This window comes from Vigna radiata, chromosome 7 (genome assembly GCF_000741045.1).
Source record: "Vigna radiata var. radiata cultivar VC1973A chromosome 7, Vradiata_ver6, whole genome shotgun sequence".
In the NCBI taxonomy this organism is placed as follows: Eukaryota; Viridiplantae; Streptophyta; class Magnoliopsida; order Fabales; family Fabaceae; genus Vigna; species Vigna radiata.
Window position 1 is genome coordinate 4,260,049 of NC_028357.1, and position 21,787 is coordinate 4,281,835.

Genomic DNA, 21,787 nt, shown 5'->3' on the forward strand with positions numbered 1-21,787 from the left:
ATATATATATATATATATATATATATATATATATATGCAAATATTTTTTCAACAAATAAAAAGATGTTTGTTTTTAGAGGGACGGATAGAAGATAGCAGGACGGTACCCGACACTACCGTTGCCTGTGTTACTTCTTTCGTCTTTCGCTATTCTTGGTCTTCCTTCTGTTTCCCCTTTGTCAGTTAACTTCATCCTCTCTCTCTCTCTGAATCTGCACTGGAAGCTTCTCGCAACGATGAACGCACAAATCATTGGTTTGTTTTCTTCTTCCAATTTCTTTCTCTTAGGCCCCTTTCCTTTGTTTCAGCTACCCAACATAATCTTTTTAAACCTTTGTTTTTGTTTATGTCCGTAACACTCAATTAGTTAACCTTTGACGAGTTTAAACGGCGTACTCACTAAAATAACAAAAAAGAAGTTACTTTTACTTCCATTAATGGGTACCAACTGACATTGTTGTTATTTTGTGCAATATTGAAGACCCCTTGCAGGGAGATTTTCCTGAAGTGATAGAGGAGTATTTGGAACATGGCTGTATGAAATGTATTGCTTTCAATCGTCGTGGTACACTTCTTGCCGGTAATTCTCTCACTCTCCCTTTTTACAGTTTTTTCAGCTATTTTAATAATTTTGCTTTCAATTTTGTGTTATCATTCTTTGTCCTGAGACATATTCTTCACCCACCAGAAAAACAGTTTTTGAAATCTTTTTGATACAATAATTTTGAAAAATTGGAAAAAGAAAACTCAATTAAATTCAACCTAGGTCTGTCCGTTTTGCTTTGCTGATCTTTCTGGCAAATGATGATTCTTTGTGAGATGAATTATGATTGCTTTACCAATTTATAGTCGCTCGTGTACTGGAACAACGTGGTATGATATGGATGACGTGGTTTGGTTTGTTTATGGTTTTTAGAATGTCTTGAGTATTGTATATGTGTATGTGTTGAATGGGGGGATTTGGTTGAGTGGGGGGAATAGTCGTTTTTTTTTCATTGAAACCGTATATTGAGTCATATAATCACATGAGTTGAATTAGTCCTTGTGAATGTACTAAAATGGCTTGCATATTTGTTATTGAAACTTATCCTGTGTAAAGCCAAATGTCTGGCCTTGTTGGTTGATGGAAAACATAGATAATGCAAAGTTACCTTGTGCAAACAGTCAATCCTTTGACAACAAGGCAGAAGAGGTTCAGGATGGAGTTGTTGTAAACTTGAAGATATGCCTTGTGTGAGTTGATGATTTATGGATTATGTTGGCAGTTATTATATGACTCCGGTCATTATGGTCTAGGAAGGAAGATATATTGTTTTTGGTAGTGCTAATTATTTGAAGAATTTTGGTCTGTGGGCATGCAGAATGTTGTAGGGACTAATCTGTATAGTTATGCTGAGTGCGTGGGGAGATTGTCTCAGCGGTATTGGCCCCCAATGGGCTCTAGTGGAACCATGGAAGGTTGCACAATAAGATCATCGCCACATTCATACTGAGTATCACTTTCGGATCTATGCAGTAGTTTCTTGTTTTGATGCATAAACTCATAGCATGTCTATTTTTATTTTGAATGTTTTGTATATAAATTTAATAAAAAAGATTAGTTTTATGAATTATTAATTGGAGCTGTTATACATTATCAACTTTCTTACTCTTGCTTTTACTAATTAAATCAGTTGGGTGCAATGACGGAAGTTGTGTTATCTGGGATTTTGAAACGCGGGGCATTGCTAAAGAGCTCCGAGATAATGATTGTTCATCTCCAATAACCAGTGTCTGTTGGTCAAAGTGTGGTAACCGGATTCTTATATCTGCTGCTGACAAGTCACTTTTACTGTGGGATGTTATGAGTGGTAAGAGAATAACAAGAATAGTTTTACAACAAACGCCTCTGCATGCTCGTCTTTATCCGGGTTCCTCTAAACCATCTCTTTGCCTGGCATGCCCTCTCTCATGTGCTCCTATGATTGTTGACTTGAACACAGGAAATACAACTTCTCTTAAGGTTTCTGTCTTGGAGGTATCTAATAATGGAGCAACGCCTGCCTCACGTAATAAGTGTGCTGATGGAATTACCTCCTTCTCACCAACTGCTGCGTGTTTTAGTAAGAATGGAAACCTGGTTTATGTGGGAAACTCAAAGGGGGAAATTCTTATAATTAACCATATAGATAATGAGGTGCGTGCCATGGTTCCTATTCCTGGTGGTTCGGTAGTGAAGAACATTGTATTCAGCAGGAATGGAAAATATCTTTTAACAAACTCAAATGATCGAATAATCAGGATTTATGAAAATCTTCTACCTCTGAAAGATGAAGTTAGAGCACTTGATGATCTGAATGAGAACCTCAATGATCTAGAAGGTGTTGAGAAGTTGAAGGCTGTAGGGTCAAAATGCTTAACTTTGTTCCGGGAGCTTCAAGATTTAATCACGAAGGTTCACTGGAAAGCACCTTGCTTCAGTGGGGATGGTGAATGGGTTGTTGGTGGTTCTGCCAGTAAAGGAGAGCACAAGATTTACATATGGGATAGAGTTGGGCGTCTAGTCAAAATCCTTGAAGGACCTAAGGAAGCCATTATTGATTTAGCATGGCATCCTGTACGTCCTATTGTTGTATCTGTTTCTTTGAATGGCATAGTTTATATCTGGGCTAAAGATTACACAGAGAACTGGAGTGCCTTTGCTCCCGATTTTAAGGAGCTTGAGGAAAATGAGGAGTATGTGGAGCGAGAAGATGAATTTGATTTGATTCCTGAGACTGGGAAGGTAAGGTAGTGTTAGATAGTCATGATGGTCTTCTTTTTATTTCCCTGTTAAGTTTTAGTCTTAAGTTCACATTCTTTCAGTTAAAAGAATCGGATGTCAATGAAGATGACGAAGTTGACATTGTAACCGTGGAGAAAGATCCTGGTTTCAGTGACTCTGATATGTCTGAAGAAGAGTTATGTTTCCTGCCAGCAACTCCCACTTGTGATGTGCCTGAACAAATGGACAAGTTCATAGAAAGTTCTTCCAAGTTGGTGGACAGCAATAACTCAGGATCCCCACTTTCGGAAGAGGCTGGACCAAATGAACATACCACGAATCATAACTTAAGTCCACTTGAAGGTAATGTCAAGCCTTTACACTATACGCCAGAAGCTAAGTATTTGGATTCTTAAGAAATCTTGTTTTTCAAAAGAAGTGAACTATTGAACCCCGAATATGTAACTCGTGTAGCAAAATTATTGCTAGGAACCTTTTAGTTTTGGTTTCTTCCTTGTGTTTCAAGCAAATTTACTGAATTTCACCTGTCCACTATACGTAGGGCATAATTGGTTTTCAATGTACATAAAAAAATTGTTTGGTTTTCAATTGCATTTTAGACCAAGTTGTCTCAAATTTGCATTGCAAGTTAGTTTGAAATGGACTAAAATGATAGTTACTTTTGCAATGTGAAGATAATTCAACCTTAAGTGTGCGAACTTTTAGTTCAAACATTTACGTAGACTCTGATTGTCTGTTACTAAAGGTTATGTTGTGTGTGCAATTGTTACATAGTCTTTAAAATTGCTTTGCAGATGATGCTTGGGGAACACGAGCTAAAAGAAAGCGGAAACCTTCAGAGAAGGTGTTGGAGTTGCAGGCTGAAAAATTAAAGAAACCCTCAAAATCTAGCAAAGCATCAAAATTCAAAACTAAACCTGTAGTTGATGAGGATGGTAGTAATGGTTTTTATGGTGATGAGTTTTCTGATGAATAATAGGCTATTGCAAATTCATGCCTGTAAAAGCATATTTTACTATAATTTCTTGTCTTTTACTTTTTATATGAAAAATTATGCCTGGACACCTGTTGTTGTTACTGCTGAACATCTAGAGAGAGATAGAAGTGTAGATATGGTATGGAGACAACTGAAACTTGATATTTTCCGTTGGATTAGATGCATCTGAAGGTTGAATTAAAAACCTTATAAAAGCAGCATTTTGAATCCTAATGAACTGAGCCTTTCTCAAGTTCTTCATGATTTAGCCATTGTTCCTTGGTAAATGGCAAGAGTAGATATAAAACTTTTCTTTTTCTTTCTTATTATTTTTAAAAGAATGGTAAGTTAGCCAATTTATGAGTTTATTAGTAGATAAAAACTAAAATGATCATGTGTAAGTTAGTATTGTTCTTTATTTCATGTAATTTGTCAAGACTGATTTTTTTAATTAAAATTCGTAATAAATATTTTTTAAATATATATTTTATCATAATTAAAATTAACTAGTAAAAACATGTGTATATGGAGCATGTATATCCATTCTTTATTTTTTATTATAATGACAAAAAGAATCATTTTTATCATAATTATTTTAGAAAATAAGATATAAAATAAATTATTTTAATAATTTCATTATATTTAAAAAAAAAATAACTATAAAACTTAAAGAATAAAATAATAAAATGATTTATAATATGAATAACGGCAAAATTGATAATAAAATGTGTATATTAAAAATACAATTATAGTGTAAGAACCTAAGAATATATATATATATATATATATATATATATATATATATATATATATATATATATAATATGTATAAATATTAAAAGAAGTTGGGGGCAAAAATTGAATTAAAATAAAAGAGAGGGACCATTTAACTAAAAAGAACCAGTTTTAATTTTGTTGTTGGACTTTCTAAAAAGCAGAAGTCATTCTCTCAAGAACATTTCTCTCTCTATACCTCACACTCTCCATTTTTCCTTTGCCTTCTCTCTACCTTTTCTTTCAACTGTTAGAATTTTGATTCGTAGACGCCTAAACAATCCTGACGCCGAGAGCTTCAATTGACACCGATCGATTTCAGGATTCCTAGTTGTAGTTGCTATTCACTGTTCTTCGCTATTTTGGAACCCTAGACCATGCAATCTGCTGGTTACATGTGTCTTTTATTTTTTTTCTCCAATCCCTGTCCAATTCTAGCTCTAAGCGTTGTTCTTGATCACCGCATTGCGGGTTATAGGGTGTTGTCTCGATTATTCGCATGTGGGGTACTGTAGCTGCGGGTCTTTGAGTTGAGCAAAGAAGTTTCAAGGTATGGGGAGCTATTTAGTATGTTTAATTGTGTGTGTGATGAATGGTATGTTTCTCGCTATTCCTTTCTAGTCATATGGGTATTGATGATTTGAGTACGAAATAATTGTTGAATTGATGTTGAATCGTTTTGGGTAATTGAGTATATTATGATATACTAGATTCTAGAATACTGTATACATATTGGCATGTGCTTTTGTGTTTACGGAATATACAAATTGGGGTGAGAAATAGGTAATTTGATGTTTGGACTGTTATACGGTATGAGAAGATGATAGTTCTCCTCTATTTTCTGTTTGAATAGTAGTAAAATATAATAATACATGGATCTCCTGTTTTGTAACTGTTTATGGGATTAGTGTAATATGGTAATATTTTATATGTATAGTTCCTCTTAAATGGAAAGAAGAATATGATAATTGTTGATGGATACGGATATATAATGGGTTATCTTTGAAAGTTGGTAATTATAGTAGACTTAAGAATGTGTTGAAAAATTGTGTATGCATCGTGGTGTTTTGTTATTCTGAATTGGAATGGCAGTAGGAGTTTGGAATGTATGAAATCAATAATCGTACTTAAATAAGTGTATAGGATAGAATTGGTTTTATCAATTTAGAGGTTTAGGTATTATAAGAAAGATTGGGTTAAGAAATAAGTTTAAAGTTACAGTATTATGTTTAATGGAAATAAAATTGGCAGTGTGTTAAAGACGTAATGGTATTCATAGGTGTTTAGAAATGTTTATTGCATTTGTTATATATATATATATATATATATATATATATATATATATATATATATATATATATATATATATATAGGGGTTTGTTAACTTGTGTACGCCTGTTTTTTAATTGGTACATTTTAGCAATGTGTACCAGATTTCAATAGACAAAAATATCTTTATATATCATAAATTCTATGTTTTAAGATTAAGAATATTTTAATAATTTTCATTCTCAAAGTTAAAAAAATAAAGAAAAGAAACCCCACAAACCCTTATCCACCTCTCTCATTCCTCTCAACCCTCTCTCTTTCATCTCTTTCACTCCAACCTTTTCTCTATCATCTTACTCTAGCCCCAATTGAAAAAAAAATCAGAAACACTTGCCTTATTTTAATAATTTTCATTCTCAAAACTAAAAAAAGAAACCTCAAACCCTTACTCACCTCCTTCATTCCTCTCAACCCTTTTTTCCTTCATCTCTCTCACTCAAACATTTTCTCTGTCATCTCTGCACTAACCTCAACTAAGAAAACACTAATCATTAAACGATTTACTTTTGTAAAGAGTTGAGTCATTGACATATTCACCTTCTGAAAAAAGTTCATTCAAAATCACTTTAATTTCATTATCTTCATTATATATATTACAGCTTACGGGCACAACTTGCACCAAGACTTATGAGCATCATTCCTTTACATTTTGAGACTACTACGTAACATTGCTCCGTGGTCATTTATTTTTTTCTTTTGTAGAAATTCATTAACTTGTTTTTCTTTACTAAAGAAAAAACAAATACAATAAAATTCTCAACGATAAAATCAAATAATAAAAATTCTAAATATTGAAATTTTATTTAAAATTATATAAAGAAAAAATTAGGTGCTTCAATTTTTTTTATTTATGTAAGTATTTTTTTTCTCTAACCATTTTATTTAATAATGAGTGTTTCTTTAGTTGGGGCTAGTCAGAGATGACAGAGAAAATGTTTGAGTGAAAGTGATGAAGATGAAAGGATTGAGAGAAAATGAGAAAATGTTTGAGCAAAAGAGATGAAGGAGAAATGATTGAGAGGAATGAAGGAGGTGAGTAAGGATTTGAGGGTTTTTTTTTTTTTAGTTTTGAGAATGAAAATTATTAAAATAAGGCAAGTGTTTCTGATTTTTTTTTTTTCAATTGGGGATGACAGAGAAAAGGTTGGAGGGAAAGAGATGAAAGAAAAAGGGTTGAGAGAAATGAGAGAGGCGAGTAAGGGTTTGAGGGTTTTTTTTTTTTTTTTTAATTTTGAGAATGAAAATTATTAAAATACCCTTAACCTTAAAACTTAGAATTCATGATATAAGGATATTTTTGTCTACTGAAACCCGGTACACATTGCTAAAATGTACCAACTGAAAAACAGGCATACGCAAGTTAACAAACCCTATATATATATATATATATATATTTGTGAACACTTATAAGAGTAATATATATAATATTATTAAATGGAATTAAAAAGTTAAAAATTTTGGTTAATAGAAAATATGTGCAAGGATTACTTTTAATATTAAAAACTTGATATTGAAATAAGAATGGGGTATTGTTTTTTTGTTCAGCTGTTTCATAACCTTTAGAATTAAAATTATCTTTTATAGAATTATTTTGTAACTTCATATATTATATAGTATAGATTTATATATATAATAGAATGTGACGTAACTTTATAAATTATATATATATATATATATATATATATATATATATAATATTTTGGGTTGGTTTTTTATTTTGAAAATATATTTTGGGGGCAGGTCTAAAAAAAATGGTTTAGCTTATATGATGTTTGATGTTGTTTGATTGTTTTGGTGAATGTATGTTTATATACTTGAATTGAATGACGGGATTAAAGATGAACTGAACATTCCAGGGAGAGATGATTGAGAAAGATTGTAGAGATAATGTTGTTGTCTGTATAATGTTAGGAGCTTTGAAATGGTATGTCTATCCCTACACCTAAAGCATTGTTCATACTCAAATAGAGAAGAACAATGTGAGTGGTGAGAGTAGAGGGAAGTCTTCGTCTATAGTCTTAGAATTTAGACATAGACAAATTGGAGGATTTTACCTTGCATAGTGTTGGGGATGGGCCAACTGAACTATGCAAGTGCAGAGACGACCAATAGCTAGACAGTTATACAAAATCCGGATGAGTCGTGTTGAGTATTTGATGCATGTTTTGAATGGTATGTCTTGCTTGTTCGTTTTATATGTAATTAAGCATGATGACATTGATTGACTGTACTATATGTATGTGGTTTGTTTATCTAGCTCACCTTTACTTTTGTGTTGTATGTTGCTTGGGTATGCTTTCTCTTGCGATGATCATCCACTTAGATAAGAGTAAATGTCGTTGAGGAGGTTCCATTGGAGCAAGAGTTGGAGGACACTGATGTTACGACTTAGTCCTCCCTAGGATTTCTTCCTTTTACCTGATGTCATTTTGGAATACTCTTATCTTTTGTACCATTTTGTTGTACTCTTTATGTCTAAGTTTTAGGTTTAGATCTCTTTTACTTGAAATTCAAACTCTTGAGTTATATTTGGATGATTGTAATATTATATTTAATTGTCATTCTACTTCCAACTGCTTTCCTATATTATAATTGTAAACTTCTATATTATATTATGCTTTAATATAATTGAGATGTCACATATAGCATGATTACACCAATTAATCCTACTTATTAATAAATATAGATGGTTTATCTTTTGTAATTATGATAAATAATTTTTATTGTTATATAGAATTGTTTTTAATAATAATTTTGATTAGAAATGAATAAAACTTAATTTTGAAATAAAGATGAAAATGATAGTTTAGAAGACAAAAGTTATTAGAAAGAACCCATCAAATGTATACACAAGTCAAATGATTCAGAAAAAGTTTCAAGGTGTTCGAAAATCTCAACTAAAATTAGGATAAAGACAAATGGAGAGAGTAAGTTTTGATGATTGAGAAATAAATAATTTTTTTTTTTATAAAATATAAAAATAAGACCACTTTTAAATGTTATTTTTTTATATATATGTTTAATTTATTATGAAATATATTAATGAAATATTTATATTTTTTAGAACTGTCAAAATAGGTCACAATCCGCGGGCCAACCCGGCCCACCACGGGTTTGAGCCGGGCTGGATTTGAAAAAATTGTATTTTTTTTATGTGGGTCAGATTTCAACCTGGCTCATTTAAATCCGGTTCATGCGGGTTGAACCTGTGGTGGACCGGGTTGGCCTACCAACTCACCTACCTAAATTTATTTTATTAAAATTTAATTTTAATTTTATAAAAATAATATTTATTATAATTTTTTGCTTGAAAAAATTATTTAAGTTCTTTATTTTCAAAATTAATTAAATATCCATGTTGGAAGTGAAATTTGGGAGTGAAATTTGTTTAGGTTTGAATTATAGAAAGTTTGTAACTTTTTTTATTTAAGAAAAAATTGTAATTAAGTGGACTAGTGAGCTAACCCGTTTATCCAAACCGGGTTCGAATTTTTCTAGTTCGCTAATAAACGAGTCGGATTGAGTTGATTCACGAAATGACCAACTCGTGATGGGCCAGACTGTGTCGAGCTGGCTTACTCGTTTTAACAGCTCCAATATTTTTTAAGTTTAAGTTTTAAGTCCTTTATATTTTTTGCATGTCTTTACTATTTTTTATCTATTTAATATTTATATTTAATGCTTATAATGTTTATATTTTTTTAATTGAGTTTATGTAATTTATTTTTTTAATTTATTAGATGACACATAATATATATGTCAAAAGATGTGAATATTTTTAATTAATATAAAATGATATCACAACCAGTAATTTTTTGGTGATAATGATGACATAATCTTGATCATTGTGAGCACTGACATGAAAATCAACAATATGATTAATCAATATATTTTTAATTAAAGCAATAAAAACAACTTATCAATATTTAATTGAATATCATATTATATTAATCACAAATTTATATTTTGTAACATATAAAGACAATCATGACAGGATAAACTAATAATAACATCCTTCATTTAACGAAAAATTTAATTACATCGATTTTCTCGATAAATATAAATTTTTTTGAGTATTTAAATATACTAAAATAATTTAATAGGAATTTAATTGAAAATATTCTATTTTATGAGGTGTGGAGAAATTATATAAATTATGACTATTGATAGTCAATATAAATATTATTTAAAATATTTAATCTATAAATATTTTTAAAATAAAATTTAAATTAATTAAATTATTACTAAAATAAATTAATTTAGGTATTTTTATGAATTAAGTATTTACCTTTTACATGTAAGAGTAAATGAAACCCATTCTTGTGAGCTGTCATAACCCAAGAAGACTTGAATTACATTCTTGAGAGAGTATTCTGTGGCGGTAACTCATTTTCTTTCTTTCTTTCATTCATTTGTATTCAGTGGCAATCAGTGATGATGAAGTTTTGATTTGTATATCTGATTTAACCATTTGGATGATACTGTAACATTAAGCCTTGTCATGATTATCCATTGCGCTTTCTCACGCTTGCTTGCTCGTCATTCGTTTGATAAAACTTGTCGCCAGTTTCATAGTGTTACTTTGCTATTATACATGGAAGCCGTGATATATTCTGCTACAGATTTCATCTTATGCAATTGAGTAAGAGAATGATGCAGTTATCTTTGTCTTTTGTGTGTATAATGCATGGGTAATGTTAACTACTTGGTTGAATTTTATGGAGTGTTGTTGGGAAGAAAAGAGTCTCCTTTAACCCGAGATTTGTTGACCCTTTGCATGCAATTCAAATTCTGAGTAGATTGAGTGTGGAATTGTGAATGGTATAAGATGTCCGTCGTTGTGAATCAATACTTTAGTCTGATTTGGGTGGTAATTTAATTCAATGCACCCAATATGTTTGAGAAAATGCAAACTACAGTTCTTTATATGTGATGATTAGTTTTCAAGTCTTGTAGCTTATAGTTATATGCGCTGCTGTTAGTTCTATGTGATTTTCAAGTCTTTGCCACCCCTAATGAATGTATATGTATGTGGTTTAGTTTAATTTTTATGTTGAGCTTTGCTGAGTGTGATTGTTGTCTTTTTCTCTCTTATGCTGTCTCCTGCTCTTATTTCAGGTAATATGCCTGCGAATCCACTGCAGGTCCTGTTTCAAAACTTTGAGCAAGTCTCAAATTTTGTTCAACATCATCTCTCTAATTTCGTAGGTCCTCATCTTCAGTCATCAGGGCTCCCTGGTAGTGGCTTTCCCTTGTCTGTCTCTTCCTCCACTAAAGCTCCACTAGCAAAAACTACATCATCTTTACAACTTGGTGATACTGCTGTCAAGGTATCGATATCATCAATGTGACTGTGGTTTTGTTATTGGCTCTTTGTGGTTTTTTGAATTGAATATGCTGTTGTCTCTATGTTCTAATTGAATTTCAATACCTTTTACTTTCTCTTTTAAAATGTTTTATTTAATTCATGCTTTGATTTACTACGATAAAGTTTATAATTGAAGCTTTCAAGAAACACCCATTTTTTTCCCTAAAAATATATTCTTTTTGGTTGGGTGGGGAGAATTACTATGTTGTTGGTATATATATGTAAACATGGTAATTATTTGTAGCCTTGTTAGATCGTTGATTGAGTCGAATGCTATATTCATCAAGGTTTCGTATGTTGCAGGCATCTTTATGCATATGAAATTTTGTGAATTGCTTTACTTTTAATAATCAATTTGTTCCTATAGGTAAAGTCTACAACCCAAGTGCCTAAAGAAGAGCTTGGAAGGGCTACTTGGACTTTACTTCACACTCTAGCAGCTCAGGTTTTGTCACTGCAATTTGTACTGATACTATTAATATTAATCCCTCCATTTCTTTTAATTATCTAAATATTGCATGTACTATGCCCCAAATTGTTGTTCCCTGTTGCATAATAGGTATTGAATTATTTTATGCGAGGAGACATATGTACCAGTTAGTGCAGACCATTTTCTCCTATTTTTTATTGCTTTACATATGGGATGCTATTTTAGCAGAGTTTCACATGGTTAATATTCTCCATTTAAAAGTTTTACTAGGTTCCATTTCTCTCATTATCATGGTGTTCGGCTTGTCATTCTAAAATTTCAACTTGGTTATCTTCAACCTTTTGTTTCTATGCACTCTGAAAGTCTGTTTCATCGGTGTTGCTACTTTTGAACTTCTGAACTTCTTCAAATGCTGTTACTTTCATCTACAAACAAATTCAGTGTTTTCTGTTAACGGTTTCATAACCAAGTTGAATCACACAGCACAACATTAGGTTTCATGGTTTCACATTTTTTTGTATCCGAGGATGTCAAAAAAGAAAAAGATAATCAATATTTTCTTATTCATGTGGTACGCAGGTTTAGTTTTGTTGTCTTATCAACCTAACTGAAACAACAAAATGAATAACTTTGATGTTTTCGACCTTGTTATCTTTTCAGTATCCAGATAAACCTACAAGACAGCAAAAGAAGGATGTAAAAGAATTGGTATTTTCCTTGCTTCCTTTGTTTGCAGATATAAATGTAAAATTTCATCCAGAAGTTAGTAGTTAGGACATTATATGTTTGTTGAGAATCCAAGTGTGAATCCAAGTCCCATATTGGATAAAAATAAGAAAGTGAAACAGCATATAAAGGTAAAGATCCATTAACTCATTGTCTTAAGGTTTTGGGTAGCGAGTGGTGTTAATTCCTTTTGTTGTAATTTTTATATGAAAACTTTGCATCAAATTTATCTTGTGGTATTGTGTTACAAAAACCATAGTGTCTGATTTATTATGTCAATATGATAGTATATTATCCTGACAATAAGTGTGTGGGAGGAATGTTTGTGTGTTTTTTCCCTATCACTAAAGTAACTTGGAGTCTTGGTCTAAACTTTTGATGCAACACGGATAATAACGAGGGATTGACCTTAAGGCAAACAATGTATTTTGTCAAAATTTCCATTTGTATGGTAGTAGGGAAATTTAGTTATGCTATTAGACTGTAAAATCTTGTAACAGGATGTAATTATTACACAGGTACAAATCTTATCTCGAATGTATCCATGCAGGGAATGTGCAGATCATTTTAAAGAAATTCTTAGGTATATCAATCCTCACTCTTTATCCTACAATTAATCACAAGTGATTATAATTGTTTATTTTAATTTTTCTTCCTCCCCCTTTAATTCATTTAATTTTTATTTCCTTGTACTTTTATAACTTCCTTTTATTGTATACCGATGGACAAAGTTGTGAGTTTAGTTAAAATTGTAAATTCATGATGGATGGATGTCAAATAATCTTCCAGAGTTTGACCCTCGGCATTTAGTCAAGGGTTTTCTTAAGTATAATGCCATTTTTTCCTCTCAATGATGAATGCAGACTTCTGTCTGTGTTTTACCTTTTAAACTGAACTACAAAGCCCATAAAGTAATTCCTATTTCATCCTTACGTTTCTATTTTCTTTTTTTTTTATTCCAAAAGAGTTATTTAGTCATTACATTTTGTGTTTTATAACAAGATCCTTTTGCAGCAATACTAAGTATATAAGATTACTTTCATTTAGCATATCCAAATCCATGCCGTATTTACTGCAAAAGGACAACCCCTAATACTCATTCATCTGAAATTTGCACATGTTGTCTCTATTTGCATTACTGTTGAGTCATTTTGATAGGACCCTAAGAGTCTACAGGAGGAGAAAGAGAATATAAACTGTTAGTTAATACTGTCGTAAGGGGGGATGCATCTGTTTTCTGTTAGAGAGAGTAGTTATTAGTTGTAAGGGTCAGGGCACACTATATAAGGGGGTGCAATGACTAGGGAAGGGGTTAGCTATCTTGAATCTTTCAATTGTATAGACAAGACCTTTCATGTCCTGTGGAGGAGGGAATTATTTCCTACTTGGAGGCTAGTACGTTTGTAAATAATATACTGAAGAAATATACGATTGTTTTTCTTCTTTCTGGTTTTACTGGTATTCTTTGCACTGTGTTCGATAGTTCTTGATCTGTTTTAACCCAAGAATCTATCAATTTTTTTTTTAACTATACTACCATCTGTGACTTTGATTTGACCTGACAACATAAAGGTCAAACTTTTCTACTACTATGCTTTGCCCTTAATCATCTCCAATACTCCAACTAAGCTCTTATGCATCTTTATATCCCGTATGAAAGATTCATGTTAATGAATTATTTGATCTGCTCGAATTTTCACATGTTGCTTAATTGCATCAGCATGATTCCAAAAGTTCTATTTTAGTTAACCTTTTCATTAAGTGCTTATTCACATGTTTGGCAGAGCAAATCCTGTACAGACTGGGTCACATGCTGAATTTTCTCAGTGGTTGTGTCATGTTCACAATGTTGTTAATAGAAGGTGAGTTCTGCTCGTTATGGTTTATAAGATGTAATTATTGCCACCGTATCATTTAACAAATGGTTCAAACCATCTTTTTCTTATAGATTTTGTCAGTGTATGCCTCTATTAGTATGTTAATGGGTATGTCCTGTTAAAACTTTGGTCTAATTTTCTGCCGTGTTGGCAAATGGGCTTTAAAAGTTGGAAGTCTAGAGTTAAGAAATTATCTAAATATTTATTCTTTAAAATTTATGTGGTACAGTTTGCTATTTAATTAAGAAGACCTTGCTATGTTGATACCTGAAAAGAAAGAATCCTTTTATGTGTAGCTTAGAAAACTAATAGCTTAGTCAAAATTTTGACTTCATTTTCATATCTTGCTGAAGTTGTTTCATCCTTGCTGCACCTTGGAAGTAGAATTCAATTTTGACTTGGTAAAAATAGATTTGTGCATTGTCCATTCATTAAGCCTAAAAAGGTTGTGTTTTGACTATAGCAAAGCTAAGGTCATGATTGGATAGACTTTTCTGTAGACATATATAGGAAAGAAAATAAGAAGATAAATTGACATAAACTTCGTANAAGTTAAAATTGGTTTATGTGTAAGTTAAATTAGCTTTTGAAGAAGTTGAATGAAATACGCTTCTCATATAAATTAATTTATACATAAATTAAAATTAAGTTTTAAGTGTCTTGTGATGAAATTCATGGAAACAGGACTATCAAGAGTAAATGCCAATATTTTTTATTTGCATGACACTTTGTGTTCTTTTTGACAGCCTTGGCAAACCAGTATTCCCCTGTGAACGAGTTGATGCAAGGTGGGGCAAACTAGAATGCGAACAGAAAGCCTGTGAAATTATTGGAAGTACATCCTTTTTTGGGAAGATATTATAGGAATCTATTTAAAAATGATAACTTTTATACGGTATGTACTTAATTTGGCCTTTTGAGAGCATATTTGTCAACAATATTTAAATATTTTATGGTAAAATACGACGTTTAGATAAGAAATTCTAAAAGAATTAAATTCTAGAAATTTATGAGAAAGAATTTGAAATTTTTTATACTAACATGTTATTAACTAATGTGATTAGATGATATCATTACGCTAACATTAAAACTTCTAAAATCTTCCATTAACTCTAATCCGTTAATCATCAATGTTAACATTTGAATCTTGTTCTACATAAAGCGTTTGTTACAACAATAATTTTGGAGGATTGTATATCAAATACAAGTCATACTAATGAGTTGACATTGCCAAACACGGATTATGACACTTGTATTTTATAATTTCTTTTTTATTATTAGTTGTATTCGAATGTAGTGGTGGAACTTGAAGAAGATTGTCACAGGACAAAATTTTACCCGTGGAGGGTTATATAAGTGTGAAAGTGTTCTTCAAAGACTGTAAAAGAAACAACAAACACGTTGGCTGTGGTCCCCTCCTTTTCTTCTTCGATATTATGTATATAGTTTAAATTCATTTATATAAAATTTTATACGATTATAGTTAACACTTGGTTTTGAACATGAGATACGAAGAATCATAGATTGCATTCGCTCTTTATTCAGATGATTTTTGTTATAGTTTATTATTCATGTACATGTGTGAGAAAGCATACATCGATTAGAACATGTTTTATGTTCAACTCAAGAGGTAAACCTGTAAGATAAATAATATCCCAAGGCAGCAATGACCAGAACTGCAGCACCAATATTTGTTGCTATTTTCTTCTCTTCCTCATTCAATGCTACTTTTGAAAAAACATGGGAGACACCTCCAACTCTTTCCACTGCATTCTCTTCACTCTTCCCTTTTTTCTCCTTTTTCTTCTGAACTTTTGGAGCACGAATTTCTGCTTCCTTGGCGACAAATTTTTCTTTCTCTTTAAAATCAGCTTGCTCCTTATCTTTCTCGTGTCTTGACTCATAAGCTTCCTCTTTAGCTTCATTCTTTGAGTTCCTTTCCTTCTTAGCAGCATCACCACTTGTTTCTTCTATCCTCTTTTCCTCCAATTGCTCTTTAACTGTAGGCTTTCTGGAAATATTTGTTATTGCAGGTCTTGGCTCACCTTCCTCTTGACCCTTTGGAGGTTGCTCATCTCTTTTGATTTTCTGTTCCATTGTTGGTGTTGATTTAGGTTCAATTTCCTCCTGACCCTTTTGACTTTTTTCAGCTGTTTTTACTTTGGTTAGCATTGCTGGTGTTGCTCTTGGTACAAATTCCTCTTGACCCTGCTGGTACCTTTCAGCTGTTTTGACTTTGGTTAGCGTTGTTGTTGTTGGTCTTGGTCCAAATTCCTCTTGACCCTTTTCAGGCTTTTTATCTGTTTCTATTTTGGTTGTCACAGCTGGTGTTGATTTTGGCTCATCCTCCTCTTCACCCTTTTGTGGCTCTTCATCTCTTTGCATTGTGGCTGACCTTGGTGATGCTGGCTTTTGTTCCAACTCCTTTTCACTCATTCGAGGCTCAGCAATGGAACCGACTCTTTCTACAGCTTCAACTTGACCCTTTTGGTCCCTAATTGGTTCTGAAGGGGTTTGAGACGGTGCGTCTTCCCTTTTTTGTGCTTCAACTGGTTCTTCTTCCACTTTAGTTGTAGTGGTAGGTTGTGGTGGAGTAGCATCCTGCATTTTTTCATCAGCCACTGCACCTTTGTCTTGGGATGTTCCGACTTCTTGTTGTTTAGGTGCAGCTTGTGATGCGGTCGTGGACTTCTTTGGTATCGTAAGGATGAGAACAGGAGCTTCATACTTACCCTGAAGTGCCTCTGCATCACAATAATCAGGAATGGGATATGATTGGTCAATTCGGTGCCATATTGTCCCTCGAACTTGTCTTTCTCCAGATATCCTCACCGTTCGTGAAGGGGCCACATAAGTTATCTTTACACTTTCCCTTGGAAAACCTGTCAAGTAATTAGGTGAAAAAAATAGTTACACTCAAGACAGAAGAAAACAAACTGAAAAACTAAACTAAACTCGAGGTAAAGTTTATTTAAATGACTATTCTGAAACTATTAAACGTGAACTGTATCGTATTAATTGAACATTTGTGATTATCAACGTTACAAATTTAAAATAGAGATGAAAATTCCTAGGAATTATATGAAAATTCAGAAGTGACTAAAGAATTATAACAGAAAAATAAAAAAGAAGGCAACTGTGTTATCGATTATGATATATCATTTTAAAACATTCCTGATTATTAAGTAAATCTACATGCAGAAGAGTAAACTGAATCTCTATATAGTTGAAAGAAAAGCATGGATTAAGAGAAAAGTAAATGAGCAGACCAGGAAGATAAACACGTAGAAGATAAGCTTCTGGGAGTTCTTTAGTCTCTGATTGGGGCTGCAAAGTCTCGTAGACGCGTCGAACAGAAAGTTGTGGACGAAAAGATGTTGTTCTCTGCCTGGAAGCCATAGCTGTCACAAAATGCTTTGAGTGGGATATGTTTTTGTTTAAATTTTCGTTGTATATCTATGTTTATATACAATGTGGGTGTTTTCTTGTGAAAGAAACAATTCCTTGTTTGTATGCATGCATGTGTTTGGTTTGTTGACGTAAATGGGTTGGGTATTGCCTTCGGCTTTGCTGAACTTGAATAATATAAAAGGTATAACTTCTTTATGTAATTGTTCTTTGTTTTCCCCTCACACTTTACTTTACCATGCAACATTATTCACCAATCATTCTAATGTCAAATACATTTTCTTTCTTTACTTATCCTATATTTTCATTTCATTTTACTTTTTTCTTTTCAATAGGTTTTCATGATTGTCTTTAGTTTTTGGTGTCAATCACGTACACATATAGATAAATAACCAAGTCAAATTTTTTTAATCACATTATATAATAACAACATTATATAAAACATTAATTATTTTAAAGTTTTATCGACAAATTATTAATTATTTTAATATGTCAAAGAGTAATATTTGTTAATAATTCAATTTTATCGACAAATTATTAATAATCTAAAATTTGTTAGTTGATAAATTAATGGATTGGTAAATCTGTTTATAATTTCTACTAAAACCATTTATAATTATCCATGGATTTTACTAGTTGATAAATATTAGAATTAAGTTTTATTTTTTTTTATCATTTTCTTCTACCTTTTCTTTTTTTTTCTTCCTCGATCTCCTCTTTTTCAATTTTAGTTGTCTTTGTTGTCCTCGTCATGTTTTCATCGCTATAGTTGTTTAATTTTAACTGCCGAAATAAAATAAAAAGTTACTTAAACAAGTAAATAATACAATTAAATAAAATTTTCACATTTAAAAATATTTATATTTTTTGTTCGTCAAATTTAATATAGATTCAATATTTTATTTTTAAAATATTGAAATTTTTTCTTAGTTTTTAAATTTATAATTACAACATTTCATTTATAAGCTCCAATCCAAAGTCTTTATGTTTAGTTTAGGTAAAGCAAGAACTACAAAAGCAAGAATTAGGAGGCCACAACATGCTTTCTCTATGAATGTGAGAGATATGGAAACAGAACAACTTCCACTCAAAACACTTTGCATTATATTAAGAAAAATAGGTACATAGAAGGCAAATAAAGGTTTAACGTGTCAATAAGTTCCTATTTTCGTCCAGAATCTCAAATAGGTCCTCTTCTTTCTCGGCGTCTCAATTGAGTTCTTGTTTTTTTAAAATTTAATTAAGTAGGACCTTTCCGTCAAATTGAGATGACGCCGCCGTTAAGAGGAATACATTAACCGTGTAGTTTTTTATTACGTGACATTGAAAATGTGACTAAATTGTAATTTTTTTAATTTTAATTAAAAAATAAGTATATTCTGTATATTTCATTTTTTAATTCAAAAATTAAAAAAATACAATTCAGTCACATTTTTAATACCACATAATAAAAAATTGCACTCTTAGCATACCTTCATAAGGGTATCATCTCAATATGACGGAAAGACCCTATTTGATTCAATTTTACAAAAATAAAGACTAGACGCCCAAAAAGAAAAGAGACCTATTTGAGATTCTATACAAAAATAAGAACTTATTGATACATTAAACCAAAAATAAATATACTTGTTACAACATTCTAATTCTGAGATGTAGCATTTCAAATTCAGATTCTGTTCATTAAGTAATTTTCTTTTCACAAGACAACTCTAACCTACAAAAAAGGGAATGCTGTCTTGATTGTGAAGATCCTGGAGCTCATACCTAACTGAGAATTTAAGCCATCCCCTTTCTTCCAGAACCTTGAGACAAGGTTGCATCACAAGGCCTATCACTACGGCAATGAGGCTTATAAGCAGTATTTTGTTGGTGGATAAAGCCAGCACAACAAAAATCAAAATTGTCGGAGGAATGCAGATAGCAACTGCTACAGCTATTCCCCCAGGAATTTTGTAAGGTCTAGATGCGTTTGGATGCTTCATCCTCAACAATATGAATGCTACAAACTCCAAAATCATCCCAAAACAGTACAAGAAATTTTCAGCAGCGACAATCTCTTGAAAACTCAGCCATGAGAGTAAAATCACACCAGATGCAGAAAACAGTATTCCTATTATTGGAGTTCCATAACGAGACCTCTTGCCAAAGAACTCTGGTAACATGCCCCTCTCAGCCATTCCTAGAAGCTGGAAAGAGTCACTACTCATTTCAGCAACAAACATTCCCATGTTTGACATTGCAGCAGCAGCCTGAAGCCACCACCTCAACCACACTCCTCCAACAATCTCAGCAATATCTGAGAAGTACCCATCAGTCCATAACTCCCTGTTGAGGGGAACAGCACCAGTGCCAATCAAAAGAGGGAAGAAATATCCCAGAACTACAAGGATCAAAGCATAAAATAGAGCCCTGGGAAGAGTTCTCCTTGGATTTTCCACTTCTCCTGCAAGAGTACTAATAGAGTCCCAATAATTGAGATTCCAAAACAAAGTATTCAAATACAAATTCCAATCAGTATCATCAAGATTTGCCACACACCATCTTGAAGGTTTCAAGTCTGGAATTGACAAGAAACCCATGACCACAAAAGGAAGGAGTGAGAAAACACCTAAAAAAACAGCAACAGTTCCCACAATGGTTAAACCCCTATAGTTCAAGCAAGTGAGAACCACAGTTAAGCCCCAAGTTGAAATAGTTCTGGGAACCCCACTCCCCAATGCAGGGATTCCAGATTTCAAATAGTCAAGAAATAGAACTGGGTACAGAGCATTGTCAATCACCCCACTTAGCCATTTCATCCAACCTTGCTGAAAACCCCAAAAGGGACCCAGGGCAGAAGAGACCCAAACCACATAACCACTGTTCTCAGGAAACATTGTACCCATCTCAGCAGTAATTAGAGCCTCAGGAACACTCCATATGACTGCAAAAACCAAGAACCCCAAAAGGGCTAATAGAGGACCTGCTGCATGCACAGTGTCCTCAACCCCAAAGGGTCCCCCAGAAACCTCATAGAATATGAGAAATACTAGAGGAAGAACAGAGATTTTCCTTGTGTGATTTTCCCTTGGGGAAGATAACTCCTCAATACGCGCATACTCACCACCATTGAACCACCCCATTAAACTCAAAGATGTCATAAATTTCGAAGGAAATCAAATAAAAAAACCAGATAAGACAATAGCTTTGAGAAATTTACCAGCAAAGTTTCCATTCAAAAAATCGGAAAGTGAAGGGAAAACTTGAATCAGTTAGTCATTTTGTACTGATACATAGTAGAGGTACGATGTTAATTGTTAAATAAAATCACCAGATAAAGTAAGAGAGAGCAAAAGAGATGATACCAAGCAATAAATGAGAGGCAGAAGATGAGAATGAAAGAGGAAAAGACGAAAGAATCTAAATCCTTAGACGGTGCAAACTGTAATGATGACGTAGTTGTGGTTGGGGAATTTGGAATCCAAAGATGAAGCTAGATAAACGTACCAAGTAAAACAACGTTGTGTTCATGACAATGCATGCAGAAACGGACGAAATGAAAGTTCTACCATTCTTTCATTCTTGGTGTTGTACCATCACACGGTTCATCTTTTACTTTATCCTTTTTTATTTCTGTCTGCCACTTCATCTTCCTTAATTAAACACAGAAAGTATTATTTTTATTTTTATCTTATTTTCTTTTGAAGTTCATTAAAAAATTAATCTTACTTTTCTTATGAAATTAGTATCATCCTCAATCTGTCAACTCTCATCCTTCTCTTATAGTGATCTCTTCAAAAGACTTTTTTTAGAGAAACCTAATAAAATATTCTTATGCTTCAATTTTTTTATTATCCCTTATAGTATCTTTCAAAGTAAGAGATCTACTTATATATGAATGAGCATATATAAAAATTAGTTTGGATGAATTTATTATTTAATCATTGCAATAGTATAAATATACAAATTGATAAACTAATTGGAAAAGGTTAAAAGAGAATAAACTCCATCAATTTAATATCAATTATTATAATATCAATTATAATAATTGATATTTAACACTAATAATTAAATCAAATAAAAGGTAAGTAAATATACAAGAATTAGCTAATAAAGGCTAATTATTCCAATTTAAAACTAATTATTATAATTGATA

General features: G+C 32.2%; 4 protein-coding genes across 9 annotated transcripts; 2 read left to right on the forward strand and 2 right to left on the reverse strand.

Annotated features, from left to right (window-relative positions):
- Window positions 1–59: 59 nt before the first annotated feature.
- Window positions 60–3,841, forward strand: LOC106769518 (protein RBL). Of its 4 annotated transcripts, none has more exons than XM_014655168.2 (6): window positions 60–255; window positions 482–580; window positions 1,674–1,850; window positions 1,983–2,764; window positions 2,845–3,106; window positions 3,559–3,841. In XM_014655168.2, the coding sequence occupies exons 1-6, from the start codon at window positions 237–239 to the stop codon at window positions 3,738–3,740; spliced, it is 1,521 nt and encodes a 506-aa protein (XP_014510654.1). In that variant the 5' UTR covers window positions 60–236; the 3' UTR covers window positions 3,741–3,841. The 4 variants fall into 4 exon arrangements, with proteins under 4 accessions (XP_014510654.1, XP_014510650.1, XP_014510652.1 ...); XM_014655166.2 differs by lacking the exon at window positions 60–255 and adding exons at window positions 1,165–1,233; window positions 1,362–1,458 and having other exon boundaries at window positions 1,674–2,764; XM_014655164.2 differs by having other exon boundaries at window positions 1,674–2,764.
- Window positions 3,842–10,152: 6,311 nt separating this feature from the next.
- On the forward strand, window positions 10,153–17,556 carry LOC106767801 (FAD-linked sulfhydryl oxidase ERV1). 3 transcript variants are annotated; one of them, XM_022782892.1, is made up of 8 exons: window positions 10,235–10,485; window positions 10,962–11,173; window positions 11,579–11,656; window positions 12,302–12,349; window positions 12,886–12,950; window positions 14,152–14,229; window positions 14,991–15,139; window positions 17,446–17,556. In XM_022782892.1, the coding sequence occupies exons 1-7, from the start codon at window positions 10,476–10,478 to the stop codon at window positions 15,106–15,108; spliced, it is 609 nt and encodes a 202-aa protein (XP_022638613.1). In that variant the 5' UTR covers window positions 10,235–10,475; the 3' UTR covers window positions 15,109–15,139; window positions 17,446–17,556. The 3 variants fall into 3 exon arrangements, with proteins under 3 accessions (XP_014508236.1, XP_022638613.1, XP_014508235.1); XM_014652750.2 differs by lacking the exons at window positions 10,235–10,485; window positions 17,446–17,556 and adding an exon at window positions 10,153–10,224 and having other exon boundaries at window positions 14,991–15,244; XM_014652749.2 differs by lacking the exon at window positions 17,446–17,556 and having other exon boundaries at window positions 14,991–15,244.
- LOC106767327 (inactive protein RESTRICTED TEV MOVEMENT 2) lies at window positions 15,753–17,841 on the reverse strand. The gene is made up of 2 exons (XM_014652190.2): window positions 17,514–17,841; window positions 15,753–17,126 (listed from the first exon to the last, which is right to left on the reverse strand). Exons 1-2 carry the CDS (start codon window positions 17,641–17,643, stop codon window positions 15,868–15,870), a joined length of 1,389 nt encoding a protein of 462 aa, XP_014507676.1. The 5' UTR covers window positions 17,644–17,841; the 3' UTR covers window positions 15,753–15,867.
- A 1,390-nt stretch (window positions 17,842–19,231) lies between these two features.
- LOC106765956 (probable polyamine transporter At1g31830) lies at window positions 19,232–21,115 on the reverse strand. The gene has a single exon (XM_014650717.2). The coding sequence runs from the start codon at window positions 20,790–20,792 to the stop codon at window positions 19,362–19,364; it is 1,431 nt and encodes a 476-aa protein (XP_014506203.2). The 5' UTR covers window positions 20,793–21,115; the 3' UTR covers window positions 19,232–19,361.
- Window positions 21,116–21,787: the final 672 nt, after the last annotated feature.

What these genes read in the sequence shown, in the direction of transcription:
- LOC106769518 (XM_014655164.2), top strand. An exon ending in TGATTCCTGAGACTGGGAAG is followed by an intron (nt 2,765 to 2,844) that starts GTAAGGTAGTGT and finishes ACATTCTTTCAG; the next exon opens with TTAAAAGAATCGGATGTCAA. An exon ending in TAACTTAAGTCCACTTGAAG is followed by an intron (nt 3,107 to 3,558) that starts GTAATGTCAAGC and finishes ATTGCTTTGCAG; the next exon opens with ATGATGCTTGGGGAACACGA.
- LOC106767327 (XM_014652190.2), bottom strand. Translation starts at nt 17,643, where the DNA reads ATGGCTTCCAGGCAGAGAACAACATCTTTTCGTCCACAACTTTCTGTT. An exon ending in TCTACGTGTTTATCTTCCTG is followed by an intron (nt 17,127 to 17,513) that starts GTCTGCTCATTT and finishes ATTACTTGACAG; the next exon opens with GTTTTCCAAGGGAAAGTGTA.
- LOC106765956 (XM_014650717.2), bottom strand. Translation starts at nt 20,792, where the DNA reads ATGACATCTTTGAGTTTAATGGGGTGGTTCAATGGTGGTGAGTATGCG.
- LOC106767801 (XM_022782892.1), top strand. An exon ending in TTGGTGATACTGCTGTCAAG is followed by an intron (nt 11,174 to 11,578) that starts GTATCGATATCA and finishes TTGTTCCTATAG; the next exon opens with GTAAAGTCTACAACCCAAGT. An exon ending in CACAATGTTGTTAATAGAAG is followed by an intron (nt 14,230 to 14,990) that starts GTGAGTTCTGCT and finishes TCTTTTTGACAG; the next exon opens with CCTTGGCAAACCAGTATTCC.